Source organism: Vulpes lagopus, chromosome 11 (genome assembly GCF_018345385.1).
Source record: "Vulpes lagopus strain Blue_001 chromosome 11, ASM1834538v1, whole genome shotgun sequence".
Lineage (NCBI taxonomy): Eukaryota > Metazoa > Chordata > Mammalia > Carnivora > Canidae > Vulpes > Vulpes lagopus.
Window position 1 is genome coordinate 38020755 of NC_054834.1, and position 21023 is coordinate 38041777.

Sequence of the window (21023 nt, forward strand, 5' to 3'; positions counted from 1 at the left end):
TGCCCTGACCCCACTCAGAACACAGGTTTATGGGCTAGTTAGAAGAGCTCACAGGTGGATCTAATCTGCTCCTGCAACTTTAGAAACACAAAAACTGAGATTTCAGATCCACTTGGTCAATAGAGTAGCATTTAGCAACAGACCTGTTAATTTGTAGTGATCCATGATCACAATTAGAAAACAACTCTGAATTTATCATGGAAATACGAGTTGTAACCGTTCTTATAAGCACCACTTGAGATCTGGCAAATAGTTGATTCAAAACTTGCTAGACTATTACCAAATATTGAGAAATATCCGATTTGGAAATCCCTCCCCAAAAATGTTTGTCTTATGAAAGAAAACTGTACCTGCTAGGAAATACCTGCCACGTGATTTCGATCCAGCCTCTGAGCTTTGTTAACAGGCTAAGACATGCTTCCTGTTCCATTCAGAATATTCGAGGGAATCTGTCTCCATGTTATATTTTGTCAATTGCAAATTAAAACCAGTATTATGGATAAATAAATAAATAAATAAATAAATTTTAAAAACCAGTATTACATGATATTAATGGTAAATTAAAATCTGTCCTTGGTTCTGTTGATCTATGTTGCCACTACAAAACCTTTTTTTTTTTTTTAACAGAAGACTATCACACTAGGGTTTTTTTATAAGGTTGCAGGTTTCTAATAATCTGTGTCACTGCTATTGGGATCTCTTAAGCCATTTAAATGGAAGAACGGAAGTTAATTGATGCTTATGATTACCCTCTGAGACACCTCTGGGAAAAATACAAAGTTTTTATCTGGAGATGGATTCTTATGTATAATATATTTTCCCTCACCTCCCTCCCTCTTCCTCGCTCCTTTACCCTCACCACCTGATTCATCTTAAAAGCCTGCTCATAGAGGTGGATATCCTCCCCCTCATCTGACATTTGAATACTGCTGTTAAGATCCAGCTGCTGAATTTTCGCCAATATAGGTCCTTTATGTTATAATTGCATGCCTGAAGTAAGCGTGCTTATAAAAACTGACAAACTTAATAGATCTGCAGCAGCTCACTGAAGTTTCATTACCTTGGTAATCTGAACCTCTGACCTTCGGGATGTAGGTAATGCAATCTGCTGTTATTTCCATTCATACCTTAGAAATATTTCAGATAACTATTTGTGAGCACAAAGGTTAACTCTCAGAAGAGGGTCAGCTCTCCGAAAGCTTGTTGCGTTATCATTTTTTTCTTCGTGCAACCTGCTAGCCTAAGTAAATTAACTAGTCACTCCCTGTGATGGGGCCACCTATTTTTTGCCATTTTCATTTATGTTGTTTTCTTGATTTCCAGGATACATTTGGCACATTGTTGAATATGCTAAAGGCACAAAATTATAGGTTGAAAGTCAATTGGATAAATTCATAAATATCTGCTTTTTAAAAATTGCCTTTCACAAGAACCATGAAAGGTATTTTGAGACACATATTCCTTCTTAACTATGACTTCCACATATATACACCATTTTGATAGCTGCAAATTTCTGGTAAATTTTTACCAATCACAGATTAATAGGAATGTCACTGAGTACTTTAGAAGCACCCATTTTAAACTTTTGCATTGCTAGGTGATGTTATATGAGGTAAAAGCATCCCCGCATTCCTTCAATTCATTTTTAAGGTTCATATTGCAAACTGGCAGCTATACAGACCACATTTACTTCTCCCGCCCACCATGTACTATTTCACCTGTAGTATTTGTTTTAAATAGTATTTTGCCAACATTTAACAATCAGAAGATTTCACATAAAGATTATGATTTTTTGATTAATTTGAAAAATCAAATAATTTGGGGGTGAAACTACTCCCACATTGCTGGAGAATATTATCATTTGGTGTCGAGTAACAGCTTCCTCTAGATGAGTCACACACTTCCCATTTTCCTGGTCCCTATAGAGATAGGAGGTTCTTATCCCTGTTAAATATTATGGAAGAAAATATTTTAGGCTAAATTAAATACCACGAAGATAAATTATATTAGTGGAAAAAAATCAAATCTTTATAAAAGAGGATAAAAAAACACCTTTGCTTAAATTATTCATATAATTCTCAGAAAAGCCCTGTGAGATAGAAACTGGCACTTTGTGACTCACTCAACATTACAGCTAGTAAGCCACACTTCCCAAACTCAAACTAAGGGCTCAGACATTCAATTTTCAGCCATTTCTCATGCATTTAGCCTCAATGGTTATTGACATTTTGTTGAGTGATCTATTAACATCCTCCCTATTTTGACTGCTCACTCTGAAATAAACAGCACGAGGACACCGGGGTGGCACAGTCAGTTGAGCATCTGACTCTTGGTTTCCGCTCAGGTTGTGATCTCAGGATTGTAGGATCAAGCCCCCTAGGTTGGGCTCTGTGCTCAGTATGGAGTCTGCTTGAAATTCTCTCTCCCCTTCTGCCCTCCCTCTCTCATAAATATAGATGATAGATGATGATAGATAGATAGATAGATAGATAGATAGATAGATAGATAGATAGATAGATGATAGATAGATAGATAATAAAAATAAAAAATAAATTCCCATGAGGGAATGCGGTGGAGAGGGAGCATCCATCCTGAGGTCCCCTCACTAACGAGATCATCCATGGCCAGAGCAGAGCAGGAAAACACTGGACATAGTGAGAGAGGAAGGTGCTACAGAAGAGAAAATGAAAAAATCATCCAAACGCTATTCACTTTGTCTGTCAAGACCTCCCCACAATGTTCTGGTGTTCACATCTTGTGTCTCATCTACTTCCCTCTCCGTCTTTCTCCTTCCTCTTTTTCCCCTACCTGCCCTCTTTCTCTTTTTCTCTTCTACCTATCTCTCTCTCCTTCCTTTCCTTCCTTTCTTCCACAGACATTTATTTATGACTTTGTTTGTCCCGGGCACTGCTACTACAATGAGGAATGACAGACTCCTGCATTATAATATCTCAGTGAACTCTCTGGAAAATTCATCAAGGATGAAGTTGTCACCATTAGGAGAGTGAGTTTAAATCTGCCTAAAAGGCATCTACTTCCTCTTGCTCTCTTAATCAGAAACCATCAGATTTTGTAACTAGAAGAATTTCTGACTTTGTCTGAATTTATCTTTGGGTGGCGATACATATCAGTAATTTCCAATGTCAGCTCTTTTAAAAAGCACCCACCATTGTTGGCACATCTTGCCCTGACTCTTCTTCCCGTCACTCAAGTTATCAAAGCAAACGTGCTGTCTTTGCCTTTTCCATGGGCTGCCCTCTGGTTCACTTGTTCACCTGTTGTAATCTGGCCTTCTTCCCTCCTAGTCTACTGCCATGATCCCCTTGAGGCCCTTCTCACCTCATGACCCAATCCAATGTTCTCTTCTCTATGCCATCCCATTCTGTTTCTCTGTAGAGTGGGCACTGTCATCGGCCCTCCTCATTGAGATGTTCCATTGTGTCTCAACAACTCCTTCTCCTGATCCCCTAAATACAGATTTATCTCAAAGTTCTTTCCTGAATATTTTTTCACACTCCAGGTCTCCTAGGGGTAATTCCCTATTCCATCTATTCTCACTGTTTCAAATGCTCCTACCTAGAAAAATGACAAAATTCTATGAAGCCGTATGAGGGGATGATTTTAGAAATAGACTTTGGGATCAAGGAAACTTACGTTTGGATCCCAGTTCTAGGATTTTCTAGCCCTGTGACTCAAGCAAAGCACTTAACCTCAAATCCTAGTTTCCTGATCCAACATATGGGGATGGTAATAACTGCTTTAAAATGCTGTGATAAGAATGAAATGAGTTAATATATGTTAGAACTTAGGAATCACTTAGTATTGGTATAAAGTATTACTCTGTCTCTAAAATGTCTCAGTGTTTTCTTTTTTTAAAAAAGATTTTATTTATTTATTCGAGAGAGAGAGAGAGAGAGAGAGAGGCAGAGACACAGGCAGAGGGAGAAACAGGCTCCATGCAGGGAGCTCAACGTGGGACTCCATCCCAGGTCTCCAGGATCACGCCCTGGGCTGAAGGTAGCGCCAAACTGCTGAGCCACCCAGGCTGCCCTGTCTCAATGTTTTCAAAGGCATTTTTACAAAAGATAAAAAAAATATTATGAAGCCATTTCTTTTTTTAGATTTTATTTATTTATCAATGAGAGACACACAGATGTAAATAGAGACATAGGCAGAGGGAGAAGCAGGCTCCCTGCGTAGAGCCTGATACAGGACCGATCCCAGGACGCTGGCATCATGACCTGAGCCAAAAGCAGATGCTCAACCACTGAGCTACCCAGGTGCCCCTGGAAGGCCATTTCTAATAAAAATTTGGGCATGGCATTCAGCTAAAAGCATTTCCACAAGTGAGGTGAAGATAAAGAATAGATGTCACTTTATAATGACCTGACTTGACTAACACGCCAAAGTACCAACCATTACATAGTATCGTTCCCCTGCCTTTACCTTTCCCATCATTTCCCATGCCCATCAACCTAGAGACTACACTTACCAGCCTTGAAGTTAATGGTGGCCATGTGTCTGTGTTGTGCCAATAAAATGTGAAAGGATATATGTCTTTTGGTATCATAGTCACAAAACACTGGGTTTGTGCCTATCTGTTCTCTCTTCATAATTTCTGTGGACTGGGATGTAGACATGGCAATGTTCTCAGTTTTAACTCTGCAGTCACGGACAACACCCTAAGGGATCCAAAGCCACATAAGAGAAGGAGCCTAGGTTGTGGAAATCGAACACTGATTCACTCACTTTGGGTCTATTATGCGAGATGTAAATTAACATCTAAATTTTATTTAAGTCACTTTATATCAGGGCTTCTTGGTTACCACAGTTCCGTTAACTATCTCAGTCCCTGTTTGCCCATATCAATTCACTTAAGGAGCAGAAGTGATCTATCCTGTTTTCATTGCTAAATATAAAATGATAAATAATTAACACATCTCATATACAATTTCCTTTAAATACAATTTTCTCTGGCAGGCTATTGATAGGAGCTGGAATACAACGAGAGACTAAAGTAGCTGGGGTGTGGGGGTTCCAAAATACAGTTATTGGTTTCTGATGGATGCCTAAATTAGGTAGAAGGTATGAGATATATTTTTGGGGAAAATAAGGAGCCTGGCTTGGATCACTGTCCAAGAGGATCTTCCCACTTCTTTATGTGAGCAATTTTATGCTCTTGCAGAGTAAAGAATTTTCTCAAGAAGTAGTTTGACTTAAATTTGTTATTGTTGGGATCTCTGGGTGGCGCAGCAGTTTGGCGCCTGCCTTTGGCCCAGGGCGCGATCCTGGAGACCCGGGATCGAATCCCACGTTGGGCTCCCGGTGCATGGAGCCTGCTTCTCCCTCTGCCTGTGTCTCTGCCTCTCTCTCTCTCTCTCTCTCTCTCTGTGTGTGTGTGTGTGACTATCATAAATAAATTTAAAAACTTAAAAAAATTAAAAAAATTTGTTATTGTTGTTGTTAAGTAAATTCTACCCCTAACATAGGACTCGAACTCACAACTAGACATAAAGAGTTGCATGCTCTACCGACTGAGTTGGCCACAAGAAGTAGTTTTGATTCCTCACATTTTCTAAGAAGTATTTAGTTGATGACACAGAGCTCTGCACCATAGAACTTGGGAAATTGAACACTGATTTGAGAATCAATGAGCAAGACACACTTTTTTTTTTTAAGATTTATTTATTTATTTATTTATTATTTATTTATTTATTTATTTATTTATTCATGAGAGACACAGAAAGAGGCAGAAACATGGGCAGAGGGAGAAGCAGGCTCCCCACAGGGAGCCCCATGTGGGACTTGACCCAGGACCCCGGGATCACAACCTGAGCCAAAGGCAGGCATTCAACCACTGAGCCACCCAGGTGTCCCAGGACACACTTCTATTATAAAAAAAATCCTTAATAGGATCCTTCCAAGTTTTTACATTTGAACAAAATTGCCCCCTCCCATTGAGCTTGCTGCCAAGAGACATGACTAAAGAATTCAATTCTAGACAAATTTGGACATCTATTAAATGGAGTGGTTTGCTATAATTGCTCTAGATCAGACCACAGACCTTTTTTTAAAAAGCCGGATAGTAAATACATCAGGGTTTGCAGGCTATAATCTGTGTTGCAACTGCTCGACTTTGCCACTGTAGCATGAAAACATCAATAGATGACACTTAAACAAGCAGGACTGTGTTCCAGTAACAGTTTACTCTAGACACTGAGATAAATTTTTCATATATTTTTCACATGTTACAAAATACTATTCTTTGGATTTTCTTCCAAACCATTTAAAAATGTAAAAAATATTTTAAGTTTGCAGGTTATATATAATCAGGTAGCAGGCCACATTTGACCTACAGGCCAGATTTTGCCCATGGACCATCATTGACTGGCCCTAATATAGATGCTAAATATCCAGAGGACGTAATTGATTTTAACAGTAATATTTAAAAATAATCCAGCAGCTTATAAGGAGAGCATCATGTAAGTGCTTTAGCCGAGGACTTTCAGCTAGCCCACCTAACAACTGCTTTAAATTACTTGGGAATCTATTACAAAGGAGAAAGGACTGTTGTATATTTGAGAATCTGCTACAGCTAAGATCACATTTCTGACCAATATATAGAGATTACCACCCAAAATGGCATTTAATAGCAAAAATTATGTCCAGAGGTTATAACCTACTTCTTCTATAGTTAGAGCAACACCTTTACTCAGATAAATTTATGTGATCCATAAAATATGGGTTGTACATAATAGGATTAGAATACCTAAGCACATTTAACCTCATAGGAAATCCTCATCTTTTCTTGTTGCTTCAAACACAAGCTAGCACGTATAGCTCCAAATCATACAACTATAGCTCAAATATTCACACTTTAATTTCTAAGCCCACCTGGTTGCCACGAAAACACTTCAAATTCAAGAAGTCTCAAGTGAAACAAGTATTAAATCCTCCGTCCTATAATTACTCCTATGTGTTTCATTTTATGTAATGGGATTCGCACAGAAACCAAAACCCTAAACCTGAGACCTCTGTAATTCCTTCTTACCCTTTCTAATTGCTCTGGTGTCACCTAAGGACCTTGGCTCCTTCCATCTAGTGGATCCACCATTCCCTTGGGCCTTGAAGTCCTCCAGGTAAGAGAACTAAAGATAATCAGAGATGGTCAGTTGCTCCAAAAATAGCCCAAATTGGCCATATAACCTCACCCAGCTGCAAGGAGCCCAGAAAAAGAAAAAAAAAAGACATGGTGTTGGTGAATGCTTTTATCTTCTCTAGTGATTTCTAAAGTTAAATTGCTATTTGTCCTATTAATGCTATGGGTGGGTTCTTTTTTCCCATGACTTTCCATTTTTTGTACGACATAGAATTCAGTGTACTGTTACTTTTTTTTACCTTCCCACCTGCCATTTTCAATGTTTGGTTTATAAATTATTATATAATTATTTTTACATAATTATTTTCTCTAAATAGTTTCCATTTTTATTATCAATTCTTTAACTTTCCCAATCTCGAATTCTGGACCTGGATTCACCTTTTCTGTCTTCTGGATAACATTATAGGGAATACTGTATCATTAAAGCTAAATAAATTCAATGAATCATTAACTCTTTATTAGTTATATATATATATATATATTTTAAAATTTGTGTTCTAAATAAGAAAGTCTATTGTATTTACACATAAATAATGATTTAGATGTGTATGAAATTCTTGGATCAATAGATTTTCCCTCAGAATCTGATGAAATTATTCCATTGTCTTCCAACATTGAAAGTTCTGTATGAGAAGTCTGCAAGTTGCCTTTTTGTCCTTTGTAGATGATCTTTTAATTTTTAGCTTACTTACCTTTGAAATGTTATAATGTTCCATGACAGTCTGTGTTTGGATATATTGCCATTATTTTGATCAAAACTATATTAATTAATTCAATTTATGGACATAAACCTTTATGCTGGGTCAGGTTTTGTGGGATATTTATATCCATGATTATTCTATTTGTTTTTCAAGTTGATTAGATATTTTTATTCTCTGTCCTCAGTATCTATAATTCTTTCATTGATTTCTTCTTAGTCATTTTCCTCTTTATTCTTTCCTACTGTGCACTTTTAATCTGCTTTTTTCTACTTTCCATGCAAATTTTAATTCTCCCATTGCTTTCTTATTTAAGCAACATCACTTAACATCCTTGTAATCATATCTGCCTTTTCATGATTATAGGTACGTGTCCATAGAGGCTTCTTTTTCATAAAGGAATGTCCCCTTTGTTATTTTTAAAAACACAGTGCAAATGTTTTCTAAAGCTTCCATTTCATTCTCAGAGAAGTAACACCCACACACACAAATATGCTTTTGAAGGTTCTCGACAGTGTTTTCCCTGTCTTGGACTATGAAAACGTCTTGTAACTTAATGTTTTTCTCTTTTAAAAAAAAGAGAACTATATTCAGGCTTAGTTTTTGCCAATATGCAGGGAGGGTGAAATTTACTTGGCTCTTCATTCCAGTTGTTTGGATTCCAAAAGCATTCCTCTCTCAGAGATAGACTCAAGGTCAGCAGCCTTTAATTTTGTGCTGGCCTATTGAACTGAGGATGTATCTTCTGTTTCTTAGACAATTCAGTGACTTGGGAGGAGCCCACTGAAGTTTAAAAACCTGTTTGAATAATGAAAAAGCATACTACTGTTCATATACTGGTCCCAGAACTTCTCATAGGATGACTAGGATATTAAGATATAATACATGTCTACTGTTTTTCTCTGTTTTGGACTCTGCACTGAAATGTCTAAATGAATGAGGAAAAAGAAATGGTGAAGCAGATGTTGGTGAGAGACAGGACAATGCAGAAATCTGGCACTTATTGCCCAGAGATGCTGCCTGTTTTTGGTTATAAAGATCTCTATATCAATTGCCACATTTTTCTATCAGTTGAGGGACAATAGATTTTGTTCTGTTTCAGATGGGTTGACATATGGTACATGGCTAAGAATGGGCATGTAATGGAATTTTATCCAGATATCAACATACAATCTTTGCTCATTTTGAACTTACAGTGCTAGCCGCAATATTTTCAATGTATATACATAAGTACATTGATTGGAACTTGATGGAAGAGATATTAGGCACATTTAATAACCCAGGTAAAACCCATTTATATTTGTCAGTAGAGTTTGAAAGCACTTTATCAAATTATATCTTTAGGGCTTGTATTTCTAACCAGAATCTTCACTTAACAAACTAAAATACAACATGAACTTCAAATCTAGTCCACTTTCCATTATACCTCAGCTGCCATAAATTAACGAGTAATGCTATTGTAAGCCAGTAGAAAATAATTCTAAAGAAAGAAGAAACTTTTACACTCATAGCACCAATGACTTGGCTATACTTGACTGGTATCATCTGGAAAAATATTGCTGGATATGAATAACCAGTTCCTGCCAATGCACAACATGACATCATTATTGAAGGCACTTAGATTTTGTGATATCAGAGAAAAGAAAATCTTAATCCCCAGAGTTTTCCAAATTTGTCACTAAAAACCTCTTACTATTAATTCTTTCAACTATGCTATCATTCCAAACTTTTTCGACATTGATAGAGATGAAAATCAAAGCAGTAGTGTTCTAAGCATTTTTTTGTTTTGTTTTTTAGATTTTATTTATTTATTCATGAGAGACACAGAGAGAGGCAGAGATATAAACAGAGGAAGAAGCAGGCTTCCTGTGGGAAGCCTGATGCAGGACTTGATCCCAGGACCCTGGGATCATGACCTAAACCAAAGACAGACGCTCAACCACTGAGCCATCCAGGTGCCCCTGCTAAGCATTCAGTTTTTATGCGAGACCCCCAAGATCTTAATGGAAAGAGGTCCTTAAAAGAAAGTCTTATGTCCTCTAAAGCCATATTCCTTTACATGGCCATACATTTCAATCTCACATATCAGAGACACTGTACTTTAATAACCACAAAGAGAAATGCCACCTTTTCTTCCCAGGCCTTGGACTAGTGCTACTGAACTATTTTGATGCATACTTTGACATAAAATTTCAGGAGGTTCATAAACCAACATTCCACTGCCCAATCCTAACATGAACCAAGGTAATAGTTTCTGCTTAAAGTCTTTAAAAATAATACTAATGTAAGTATTATAATGTGAGTATACTATAGTTTACTTATACTATTTCTTATCTAAGAAAATATAGCTGTTTTATGTCTTCTTTTTAAAGCATCATTGTAGAAAGGTAATGAGAAGCAGAACTTAGGGCAAAAGAGGAACAATCAGGTAAAAGCAGAAAAAAGAAAACAGTACACCAGTCTTTGAAAGGATAATGGTGGAGGAATTGATGAGTTATATTTGTGAGACAGGAAGTGATTGATTTGGGCACCTTGAAGTGTTTGTCTACATCATAGAATCACAATAAACTAGGTGAAAAGAATGAGAACCTTAATAAGAATTCAGATATCATCCTGGGATCCTACTGAGCAAATCCTTAAGGAAGCATGCTGTATCACTCTACTACATCAGCAGTGTACATAACAGGATATCTGTCTAATATTCTTTTAGGTAGCATTTAGCAATTTTCAAAATGCCTCAAGTTCTGGGATCCATGTCAGGAAATGCCCTGATTTGCATTAGCATAGACTTCTCTCAACATCGGATGATGTTACTTAGAAATGGAGGCTGTCCCATGTTTTGAATACTTTATTTTACTCTTAGTTTCCTTTTGTAACTGTTATACTAAAGCTCAGATGATTAGTTGAAACACTGTAAGTAGTATAATATTTAAAGGAAATGTTAAGAGTTTATTTTCCTATAAAAATAAGCCTCTATGCCATTAATCATGGAGTGAGGGAAAGAAAATCGACTTTGTTATAAAAAAAAGAAAAACCAATGCCATCATAAAAAAGTTTCCATAAGCTTTCCATTTTCTCCTTCTAGAAACAGCTGATGATAAAGTTTATCCTCTGTCCTTTCCCCCAGAGACTCTTTTAGATCAGCCACATTTACACTATCCTGCATTTATTGTTAACAGCCTTTCAAGACCTACAAGGTGATGTTGAATATTATACACTTTTTTGGAGTTCTGCTACCTCAAATGAATCTCTCAAAATCCTCCCAGATGTAAACTCTCATGTCATCAGCCACTTAAATCCAAACACAGAGTATCGGATTTTTCTCTCTGTCTTCAATGGAGTCCACAGCATCAGTGGCGAAGTACTGCACGCAACCACTTTCGATGGGGGTGAGTCCAGATTTCAAGGGACACTTGGCTTCAGAGATGCAAATGAAATTGATTTATTCTTGCAGAGGTTGAGATCAGTCCTCCCTCCATTATAAAATTTCCGGTGTTGGAGGGAAGGGGGTTGGGGCTAAAATGCTTAAGTGCTTGCTGTCGTCAGGTGGCAGATCAATACAGGGTCCCTTAGAGACAGCAGCGCAAGGCTCTAATAATGGTATATTAGCCCAGTTTGTTCCTGTTCTTTCCAGTGTATGCTGAGTTTGGAGCTGAGTTCACATCAATAAACAGTGACATTTGGAAACTTTTTTTTTTTTTTTTTTTTAAGATTTGCTCTCAGAAGCAGTATGCTTTTCAAAAAGACATCCAGGCACAGTGAGGGCTCTCCCTGAGTCACCAGAAATGGGAGGTGGAAGTTCAGCCACTGAGAAAAATTGCCTATGACTCATTTCTAAGCCAGGTAGCAAGGGGGAGGAAGCAAGGGAAGCAACTTGTGAATCTGAAATGTGTTTGGAATGGTCTTTCTAATCTTTTTGGCTTTATAAAGTCTCATTATAAACATTATAATATCATTACCTCCCAAGCAAGTGTTCCAGGTCATTAGCAGAGCACTTTAAGTGTGGAACCCATTTCCCTTTGTGGTGCCAAAGGTCGACACCTTTTGTTTATAAAATAGAATGGATCACAAGGACAATTTTTCAACTAGTTAAGATGGGTTCTTATGATAAAAATAGGTCTTTGCATAGTTATTTCTGACATGCTTGAATAATTGTGTAATTTAACGCCAAGCAAGATTTTTTTCCTAATGTTAGATTTCATCATTACCTATGGTAATCAACATTCAAAATCATTTACATAATGACAATATTGCATTATTGCTTCATATTGCTTGAGTTACAAGCTAGTAACATCAAATGATTTTTTACGTTCCACCAGCCTCAGCCTCAATGTATTTGAGTTTTATTTTTTGCTTAAGGAGCAAATTTCCCCCCCCCCCCCCAGCCTTTTTTTCTTTCCCTGGGAGGTAGGGAGTGAAAGGATGGGAAAAGAGACAAATAATAGATATGTGTTAGTGCTGCAGATGGGTGAATAATTTATCATCATATCCCACTGGTCACATAGTATTGAAGATTAGCACTATGCTGGTGGTATAAAGCATTTTACCACCAATTCTTATGGTTTCTAACTGAGAGTATAATAAGCCAATTTACAGAGGACTACAGACTGTGATAACTTCATCAGAGAAAAGCAGATAAGCAACGAACCCTTTGCTAAACCTAAATACTAATCTGCATTTAGTTTAACAAGTGCTTTTTCAGGGACAGCTGGAGTTTATTCAGTTTCTTCCTTTAATTCTAGAGCCTCAGGGCATGCTTCCTCCAGAGGTTGTCATCATCAACAGTACAGCTGTACGTGTCATCTGGACATCTCCTTCAAACCCAAATGGTGTTGTCACTGAATATTCTGTCTATGTAAATAATAAGCTCTACAAGACTGGAATGAATGTGCCTGGGTCTTTCATTCTGAGAGACCTGTCTCCCTTCACTATCTATGACATTCAGGTTAGAACACTGTTTTTTGATGGTTAAGCTTATAGGTATATTAAATAAAACATGCTGGGCTATGTCTCTAAGTGGATACCTTCCGTCTTGGTTACAGATTAATTATGTACTGGGGGAGGGGAGAGAAAAGAGGGGAAATGATTAGGATTAAATCTATTTGCTGTGGGCAAACACATGCGTCTCTGGAGAGAAGATAATCGTAATATGGAAAGCAGTGGTGATGATATTCTCACCGGCAAAATGGGGCAAGTCATATATTTGCAGGAAATCTTACCGTGCAGCTTACCTTTGTCCTGCCTGGTTCTTTTACTGATAGCAAAATCAGAATCAGCCTGTGAATGTGGAGACATTTTTTTTATCCCTATTTCTGCTATTTACTAATTTAATAACTTCCAAGGAATTACATAATCTGTCTAGTGTCAATTATCTTTTTTTTTTAAGGGTAACGGATTCTTTTTTTTTTTTTTTAAGATTTTATTTATTTATTCATGCGAGACACACACACAGAGAGGCAGAGACACAGGCAGAGGGAGAAGCAGGCTCCATGCAGGGAGCTGACGTGGGACTCGATCCCGGGTCTCTAGGATCAGGCAAGGGTAATGGATCGATGACTTGAAGCATTCTATCCAAGTCTAGCATTCTGTGATTCTGAAGGCAACGAGAAAACAGAAATGAATGTCTGGCAGGCAAGATATATTAAAGGGGTTCACTACATGTGTGGCAACTCTCACCTATGTGAGAAGAGTTGTATTTAAACCTTTGCCCTTGAACCTCTTTGCGAATCTGATACTTATTTTATATTTTATAATTCTAGGGCACTCTGCCCTAGAGAAACATGTATATAATTATATGACAGAAGTTAAGAGTGCAGTTTCAGAGTGCATTGACCATCTGAGGTCCAACTCATAGACATCTTTGAGATCTACTGACCTTCACAAGAGAAAAAAATATAGAGACAACTAAGGCATTTACAAGGAACTTTTCCCCAAGGAATTGGGAATCTTCTTACAGTGCTAGGATATAAAAGATAATAAGGCCAAATGTAAAAATGATAAAGTTTATCCTCTGTCCTTTCCCCCAGAGACTCTTTTAGATCAGCCACATTTACACTATCCTGCATTTATTGTTAACAGCCTTTCAAGACGTACAAGGTGATGTTGAATATTATACACTTTCAGTGTTTCAGAAACTCAAATTTTATAGAGAAGGGTTGCAATTTGGTAAATTTTTAAATAAACTATACTACCTCTAACATTCATAGAGCTTTGTAAATAATTTTCAAAAGGTTTAACTTTGACCACAGAACCTTCTCACTGGCTTTGTCCATTCAATGCTATGTCTTTCATTTTTCCATCTCCTTCTTTCCCCCACATTTAAAGGTGAAACATACACAATCATCTGGCCACAACCAAGCTTTAGCCTCTCCCACTGCTGAGCCTAGCTTCCTCAGAAAACAAAATAAAAGGATATTTGATAAAAGAAGAAATATATGTTTATTAGTTTTCATTACACTCTGTGATTTCCATTAACCCACCCAAATTATCTTAGCCTAGACTATGTAGAGTGATGTTTATGTTCATGGTTCTTAGAGTGAGCCCATATGTGCATGTACATCATAGGTCAGATTATAAAATAAAAATCACACTCAAAATAATTAGCCATAGTTTTATGAACAAGGTTAGTTTAGGAAGGTGATGGAGGATTTGCTCTTTTGGGCCCTCATGGAGAAAGTTGACTGAGTCTTCAAAAGGCAATTTATTCATTTGCTTTATTAGGACTCAAAATGCAATGTAAGGTGAGATCACTGGGTGCTATTGCACTCATGTCCTGATCCAGCTTTCTTACTATATAGCAAGAGTTGATATGTAAGTGGTTCAGGCATGTTCTACTATGAAAGGTTTCACTCATACCTACTGGCTTGAGTCATAGTGGCCTAAGGAGAGAGCATTTTGATCAGACTTGGGGCATGGAAAAAGATAAGGAGACAAAAGACCAAATTAGAATCTCATACTTAAATTGTGTGATTAGTAACTAAGATGTTCTTATTCTTGATAACTATATTTTTGTGAAACTTTTCACAGTCCAGGAATGCTGCACTTGAAATAGTTTTTGCATTGCTGGAAATTTGAATATCAAATTCCAGCGATTTTATTTATGATGTCAGAGATGATTTGGCTCCATTTAAAATGTGCACCTTGGGATCCCTGGGTGGCTCAGCGGTTGAGCACACCTGCCTTCAGCCCAGGGCGTGATCCTGGAGTCCTGGGATCGAGTCCCACATCAGGCTCCTTGCACGGAGACTGCTTCTCCCACTGCCTGTGTCTCTGCCTCTGTGTGTGTGTGTCTCTCATGAATAAATAAATAGAATCTTTAAAAAAAAATAAAAATAAAAGTAAAATGTGCACCTAATTGATATGCCTAATACTTTAGAATTAAGGTTCTCTGTGTTAACCCCCTCTGTAAAATAGGTATTGATTATAAAGCAGACACATAGAGGCCAATGCAAATATCTACTTTTTTGAATGAATTCCTTTATATATTCCATTTTAAAGGGAATAATAATTTCAGTTTTCGATTCAATTTTATTTTTAATGTGAATCTGTAAATCATTATATATTTGTGTTTCATTCACATTTTGCAATATAGCTATAGCAGCAAAAACCTGCCCCAGAGCTGGAGACTTGGAATATTACCTTAGGAAGGGTGGGAAAAAAAAATTAACACATTTTTCCAAAGTCAAAATAAAAGCTTTCTGGAAAAACATTTGGATGTAGCTAAGTAGTTTAGAACCTAAAGCTATAAGAAAAAAAGAAAGAAAAAAGAACCTAAAGCTATGCTTAATATTTAGATAATAAAACAATAGAGTATAGTAAAGCTCAGATCATATATCTCATACCTTACCAGCTTGATCAATTTCCCTGATTTCTCTAATCCCCAGTTTTCAAACTGGACTTGTGAGGACTCAGTAAAGTTATTTGTGCCAGTTCCCGTTATAATATCGGGCACATTTTTATATAATAAATTCAGCTGAGTTGATTTTGAGTTATCTTATTATGTCCCATATAGTCAAATATTCCCCAATATGCATGAAGCTTTATTGTCATTAATTCAAGTATAGTTTAAGTGTATTTTAAGTTCCTTTGACTTTAAATTATTTGGGGTTTCACTGGAGATACTCAGAGTGGAAGACCTTGACAGTGTCCAAATATCTACTAAATATTACCTTAAAACACTGTATGGCACAAATAACGAGCACAACTTCAACAGCAACATAAAAATGTACCTCAACTCCCATTTATGTGCAAAATGCCCCATGAATAAAATGACATAACTACCAAATACAGTAAGAATCAAATTTGTTTTTTCTTAACTGCCAGTGGATAGTCAGAGGACTGCTTCACTTAAAAGCTCAGTGTTAGTGATTAAGATTCATCTGTTTCCTTCTCTCTTCCATTGATGTATTAGGTGCTGAAAGTAAATTAGTGTTGGAAAAAGTACAGTTTCTCTTTGGCTTATCCCTTCATTGGGAACAGAATGATGTCACTTTGTGGAGGTTCCACTAGCAGGCTTCTGTACGCTTCATTTGTCTCTCCTCCCTCTACCTGAATATGTTCCTCTTGTGTTACTAAGGCTTGATCAACTCGATTTCTAATCTTTAGTAACTCCACTCTCCTCAGTTTTTATTCAGAATAGGTGGTAGAATTAAAGGGGTAAATGATGATTTTCTGCTGTGATTAAGGTAAAAATACAATTGCAGCTGGAATAAATGGATATAAAATAGCTCAGCCATATTGGAAGGCTTCTTTGGCCTCATTTTTCTTCTGTTTCACATTAGCATTTCAGCTATTGGTTGTAAAGTGTCAGGACTTCTGGAAGATATCATCATTACACTACCTGGTTACAGATCTAGAGAGCAGTACGCAGTGATAACCCATTCTGCGTGCAGACATCTTCCATTCCTTAACTGTGCTCCAAATAGATTAATATATCTGTCTCTTTCTGAATGGTTGGAACCAGAGACTAAACATCACCATTTTAATCACTAAATCAATTGTCTTGAGCTCATTTCTATGTTCAATTCTGAGTTCATCCCAGTGAAGTCAATTAACATCAAAATTTAATATTTATAGAACTCCAAGAAGTTGTAGAGAACTATAGGAGAGTCCTATGAAATGAGGGTAGATGGATTTGATCCATTGGCAGTCTATAGTTTGAAAATAATTGGATTTGTTCTCTTGCAAATTGCTGTTTGCAGGTTGAAGTCTGCACCAAATATGCCTGTGTGAAAAGTAATGGAACCCAATTCACCACTGTGGAAGATACCCCGAGTGATATACCAACACCTACAATTCATGGCATCACTTCAAGGTAATGTTTTTTGCCAGTTAATCTAAGGAAATGATCATAAGCAATGAAAGTTAAAATCAAAGATTTTATCCCAGCAATGACTATCTTATTTAAAAAGTTGCCATAAAAATCTACATAAATCAAGGGGTACCTGAGTGGCTCAGTCAGTTAGGCATCAGACTCTTGATTTCAGCTCAGATCATGGTTTCAGGATTGTGCGATCAAGCCCCATGTAGGCCTCCACACTGAGTGTGTAGCCTACTTAAGATCCTCTTTCTCTCCCTCTGCCCCCCCACCCACCCCAAATCTGTAAATTAAATTTTTTGGATTATTATTTGTTGATCTTCACTGGACACATCTTTTAATGTTTAGGTTTTAATGTCTCTGATTTTCCAATTTCACTTCCCTTTATTTAGTAATCTGTGGACAAATGCCTAAATGCATGAAAGAATTTCTATATTTAAATGTGTCCTTAAGTGAAATCTGCTTAACTAAGTCCACCATTTCAAATGCTAATCTCCTTAGAAATAACCTCCCAGATCTACCCTGAAATGTTTAGCCAAATATCTGGGCACTTTGTGGCTCAGTCAAGTTGATGCATAAAATTAACCATTAAAAAATTCAAGGTTCCTCACCTCCATATTATGAATGCAGATGTCTACTTCTCTTGCTCTGTCTGGCATATTCCACTCCCAGGAGACCAGAAGTGTATTCTCTGGAGAAACAGAGATGCCTATGAATTAAGGCTACTTAGACACAGTGGAAAGCTGGGATGAAGGGCAATCTAAAACTCAAAGTGGAAGACTACAATTGGAAGGATAAAAGCCTTTGTTGCCTTCACTGGGACTGTTCTCAAAAGCAAAAATTGTGAGAAGAATGTTGAAACCTCCAAATATAATTGTGAGCTTATCTATTTCTTTTTTAGAACTACCAGTTTTTTGTCCCATGTATTTTGATGCTTTATTAGTAGGTGCATACATGTTCAGGATTGCTATGTCTTGGTAAATTGATTTGTTCATTATTGTGTAAAATCTCTTTTGTTTCCTGATAATTTTCTCAATATCAAGCATAGTTTGTCTGATACTAATATAGCTGCTTCAACTTCCTTTTGATTTGTGTAATTTTGAGTTATTTTAGTTTGTTTCCTGGACATTTTGAATATTAGATTGTGATCATTTGAGTCCTGTTAAAAATTTGAAGGATTTTTGTTTGTTTCATTTAGCAGGTAATCATCTGGTTAGCTTCAGACTGCAAATACTGTCTTGCTTTGGGGGCTCAGTGATTCCACTGACAGCCCACTTTTCAAAAGTTTTGCTATGCTGCTTCATGTCTGCTCCATGTGTGCACATTTCAGAAACTAATCTGGTATTTGTTTGGGGAACTATGTAATGATTCAGGTCTCAAAGTCTTTGCTATGATGCTCAGATTTCCTTTGCATGGGAAGCAATCATACACGTACAGTTTGGAGTTGAGTCAGGACTTGTGTTCGTTCATACACAGAGTTAGAAGATCACCTAGCTTTCTTTTCTCTGAGATTTCTCCCACATTTTCCAGATCACTTGTACTTCCTCTGTGGGATCTTTGGCTAGAAAGACAGGGTTTCTCTTGGAATTTTAGCTTTCCAAGTTCCTTACATTTTATTTAAATGAGGCTGTGTTGGGGAAATAAGATAAGAGACAATAGAAGGAAAAACATACTCACATACTATTTGGGAGCCACACAAGAGCCCCTTTTCCTGGTTCCTGGTTCCTCTGGTCAGAAAGAGATTTTTCTCTTTCTGGGATTTTAGATTCCCATTTGGCCAGCACTGCTATAATACAGCTCCTTGAATAGAATCATCCTCAGAACAGAGGAAAAAAAGAAAACAAGAAAACAGGAATTTCCCTCAGACCTTCTGGCTTGTAAGGCCTTTTGTACTCTGGCCAGAAAGATAGAGTTTCTCACAGGTTTTTCTTGCTCAGTGCACAGTTCTACACCAGGTTGCTCTTAGGTTAAAATGGGAGATGAAAGAGGGGAAACTGACAAATTCATCCTTTAATTTATTCTTTCATTATTCTTTTATTATTTCATCCTTTAATTTATTCTCAAGTTTGGCTCTCCTCTAGATCTGCCTCTATTGTTAACTTTTCAGAATCCTTGGGTGGTTGCTTCTTGTAATTTCTACACACTTTCTAGTGGTGATCAGTCAGAGAGACAGGCTGTAATAGGTTTACTCCATATTGGCCAGCTACAGATATATAAATATAAATATATAGTATCTATATACTATATATATATATATAGTATATAGTATACTATATAATATATATACACACTATATGTGTGTGTGTGTGTATATATATATGTGTATATATATATGTGTATATATATATATATATATATATATATATAGTTGTGGTTAAAAAATATATATTCCAATCCCTTTGGCAACTTTATTTCCTTTTTTTAAAAGGTTTATTTATTTATTTATTTATTTGGGGGGGCAGAGGGAGAGGGAGAGAGAGAGTCTCATAGACTTCCCACTGAATGGGAACTCAATGCAGGGCTCAATCTAATGACCCTAAGATCATAACCTGAGCTGACCAAGAGTCAGATGTTTAACTGACTAAGCTACCCAGGAAACTCAACTTTGTTTTCTTTTTATTTTTCTGTTTCTTCCTTCCTTCCTTTTTTTTTTTTTTTCTTTTTTTGGTCAAAATCTAGAAAAACTTGATGGAAATCATTCACAATCAAATATTGGCAAGAAAAATCTTTCCTTTCTAAAAATGATTCATCATAGAAAAGCAACATTTTCCAAAGGCAAGACTCTAATGAGCAGCTATAGGCTGCCAAGCCATTAATCAAAATTACACCAACAGCAAAGCAGTTAGCCTCCTATGTGCATCTTATTGTTTGTGTAATTTTATTATACTTCTGGCAATGTAAACTTGTTAGTTATGGTTTTTTTTTTATTTTGGTTCACAAAATCTCTTTTATATTAGCAACGGATAAAAATCAAATGAGAAATTCTTCCAGACAAATGTCAGGAGACTGAGTTAACTTCTATAGCACTTTAAATAATTTGGTTTCTTATAAGACACACAATTCTTAGATTCTTTGTTTATTTTTGGAAGGACAAAATAGTGACATTTAATTTTCATGTATTATAATAACATATACAGAGAGTGTATCAGCCTGTTTGATTATATGCATGAACTGCATTAACTCATCTTTGTCTTGGCCTTAACTTATATGACATCTGTAACACAAGAATTTATGCATGTTTTTTTCTATTATGAATAAACCAAACATGCTCTAGCACACAATGTCGAAAAATCACATGAGCCCTTCTAGTTCTGTAAGCTGCTCCTCCAGAAACAAACTCTGTTTCTACATCACATTTTCCATACTTGTCATATTATCATCAGCTGCTTCTATATCCCAAAAGAATACTAACTAGTGATCGATAGCCCAGACATGTCTGGCCATGGCCTACACGTGCCCTGGGTAGTTCATTTATTTGCCTTGGTGGATTTGCTAGAGTGGAATTTAATCAATAGTTAATTCATTAATTCTGGTCCTTGAGAATGTAGAGTCTATGCTGGATGAAGATAGCTAGCTGGCTCTGGCTTGGATTGAAATATGACAAACACAGGAGCTGACAGCTTCACTTGATGCTGGGCTGCCTGGAAAGTTTACTTATTTATTCTCTATACATAGATAAGCTGAAAAAGAGAAAAGAGGAACATAAACAGGAAAGAGTTTTATTAGTTACTGCTAGTATTTCAAAATGCATGATTTCCACGGGCGAGGGTCAAAGGAAAGCAGAGAGAGAACACAGATCATGTCTTTCATTGTCTTTAATTGGAACCATGGCAGTGTTTTCAGCTCCAAA

At 36.8% G+C, this 21023-nt stretch overlaps 1 protein-coding gene across 1 annotated transcript in view; it reads left to right on the top strand.

The window, feature by feature from the left end:
* USH2A (usherin) overlaps positions 1–21023 on the top strand; it is a 689554-nt gene that overhangs the window by 471467 nt on the left and 197064 nt on the right. Inside the window, exons 44-46 of the mRNA XM_041722698.1 lie at positions 11037–11246; positions 12600–12802; positions 17058–17170. Of these exons, the coding sequence (XP_041578632.1) occupies positions 11037–11246; positions 12600–12802; positions 17058–17170 (526 nt within the window). The remainder of the gene's footprint in view (positions 1–11036; positions 11247–12599; positions 12803–17057; positions 17171–21023) is intronic.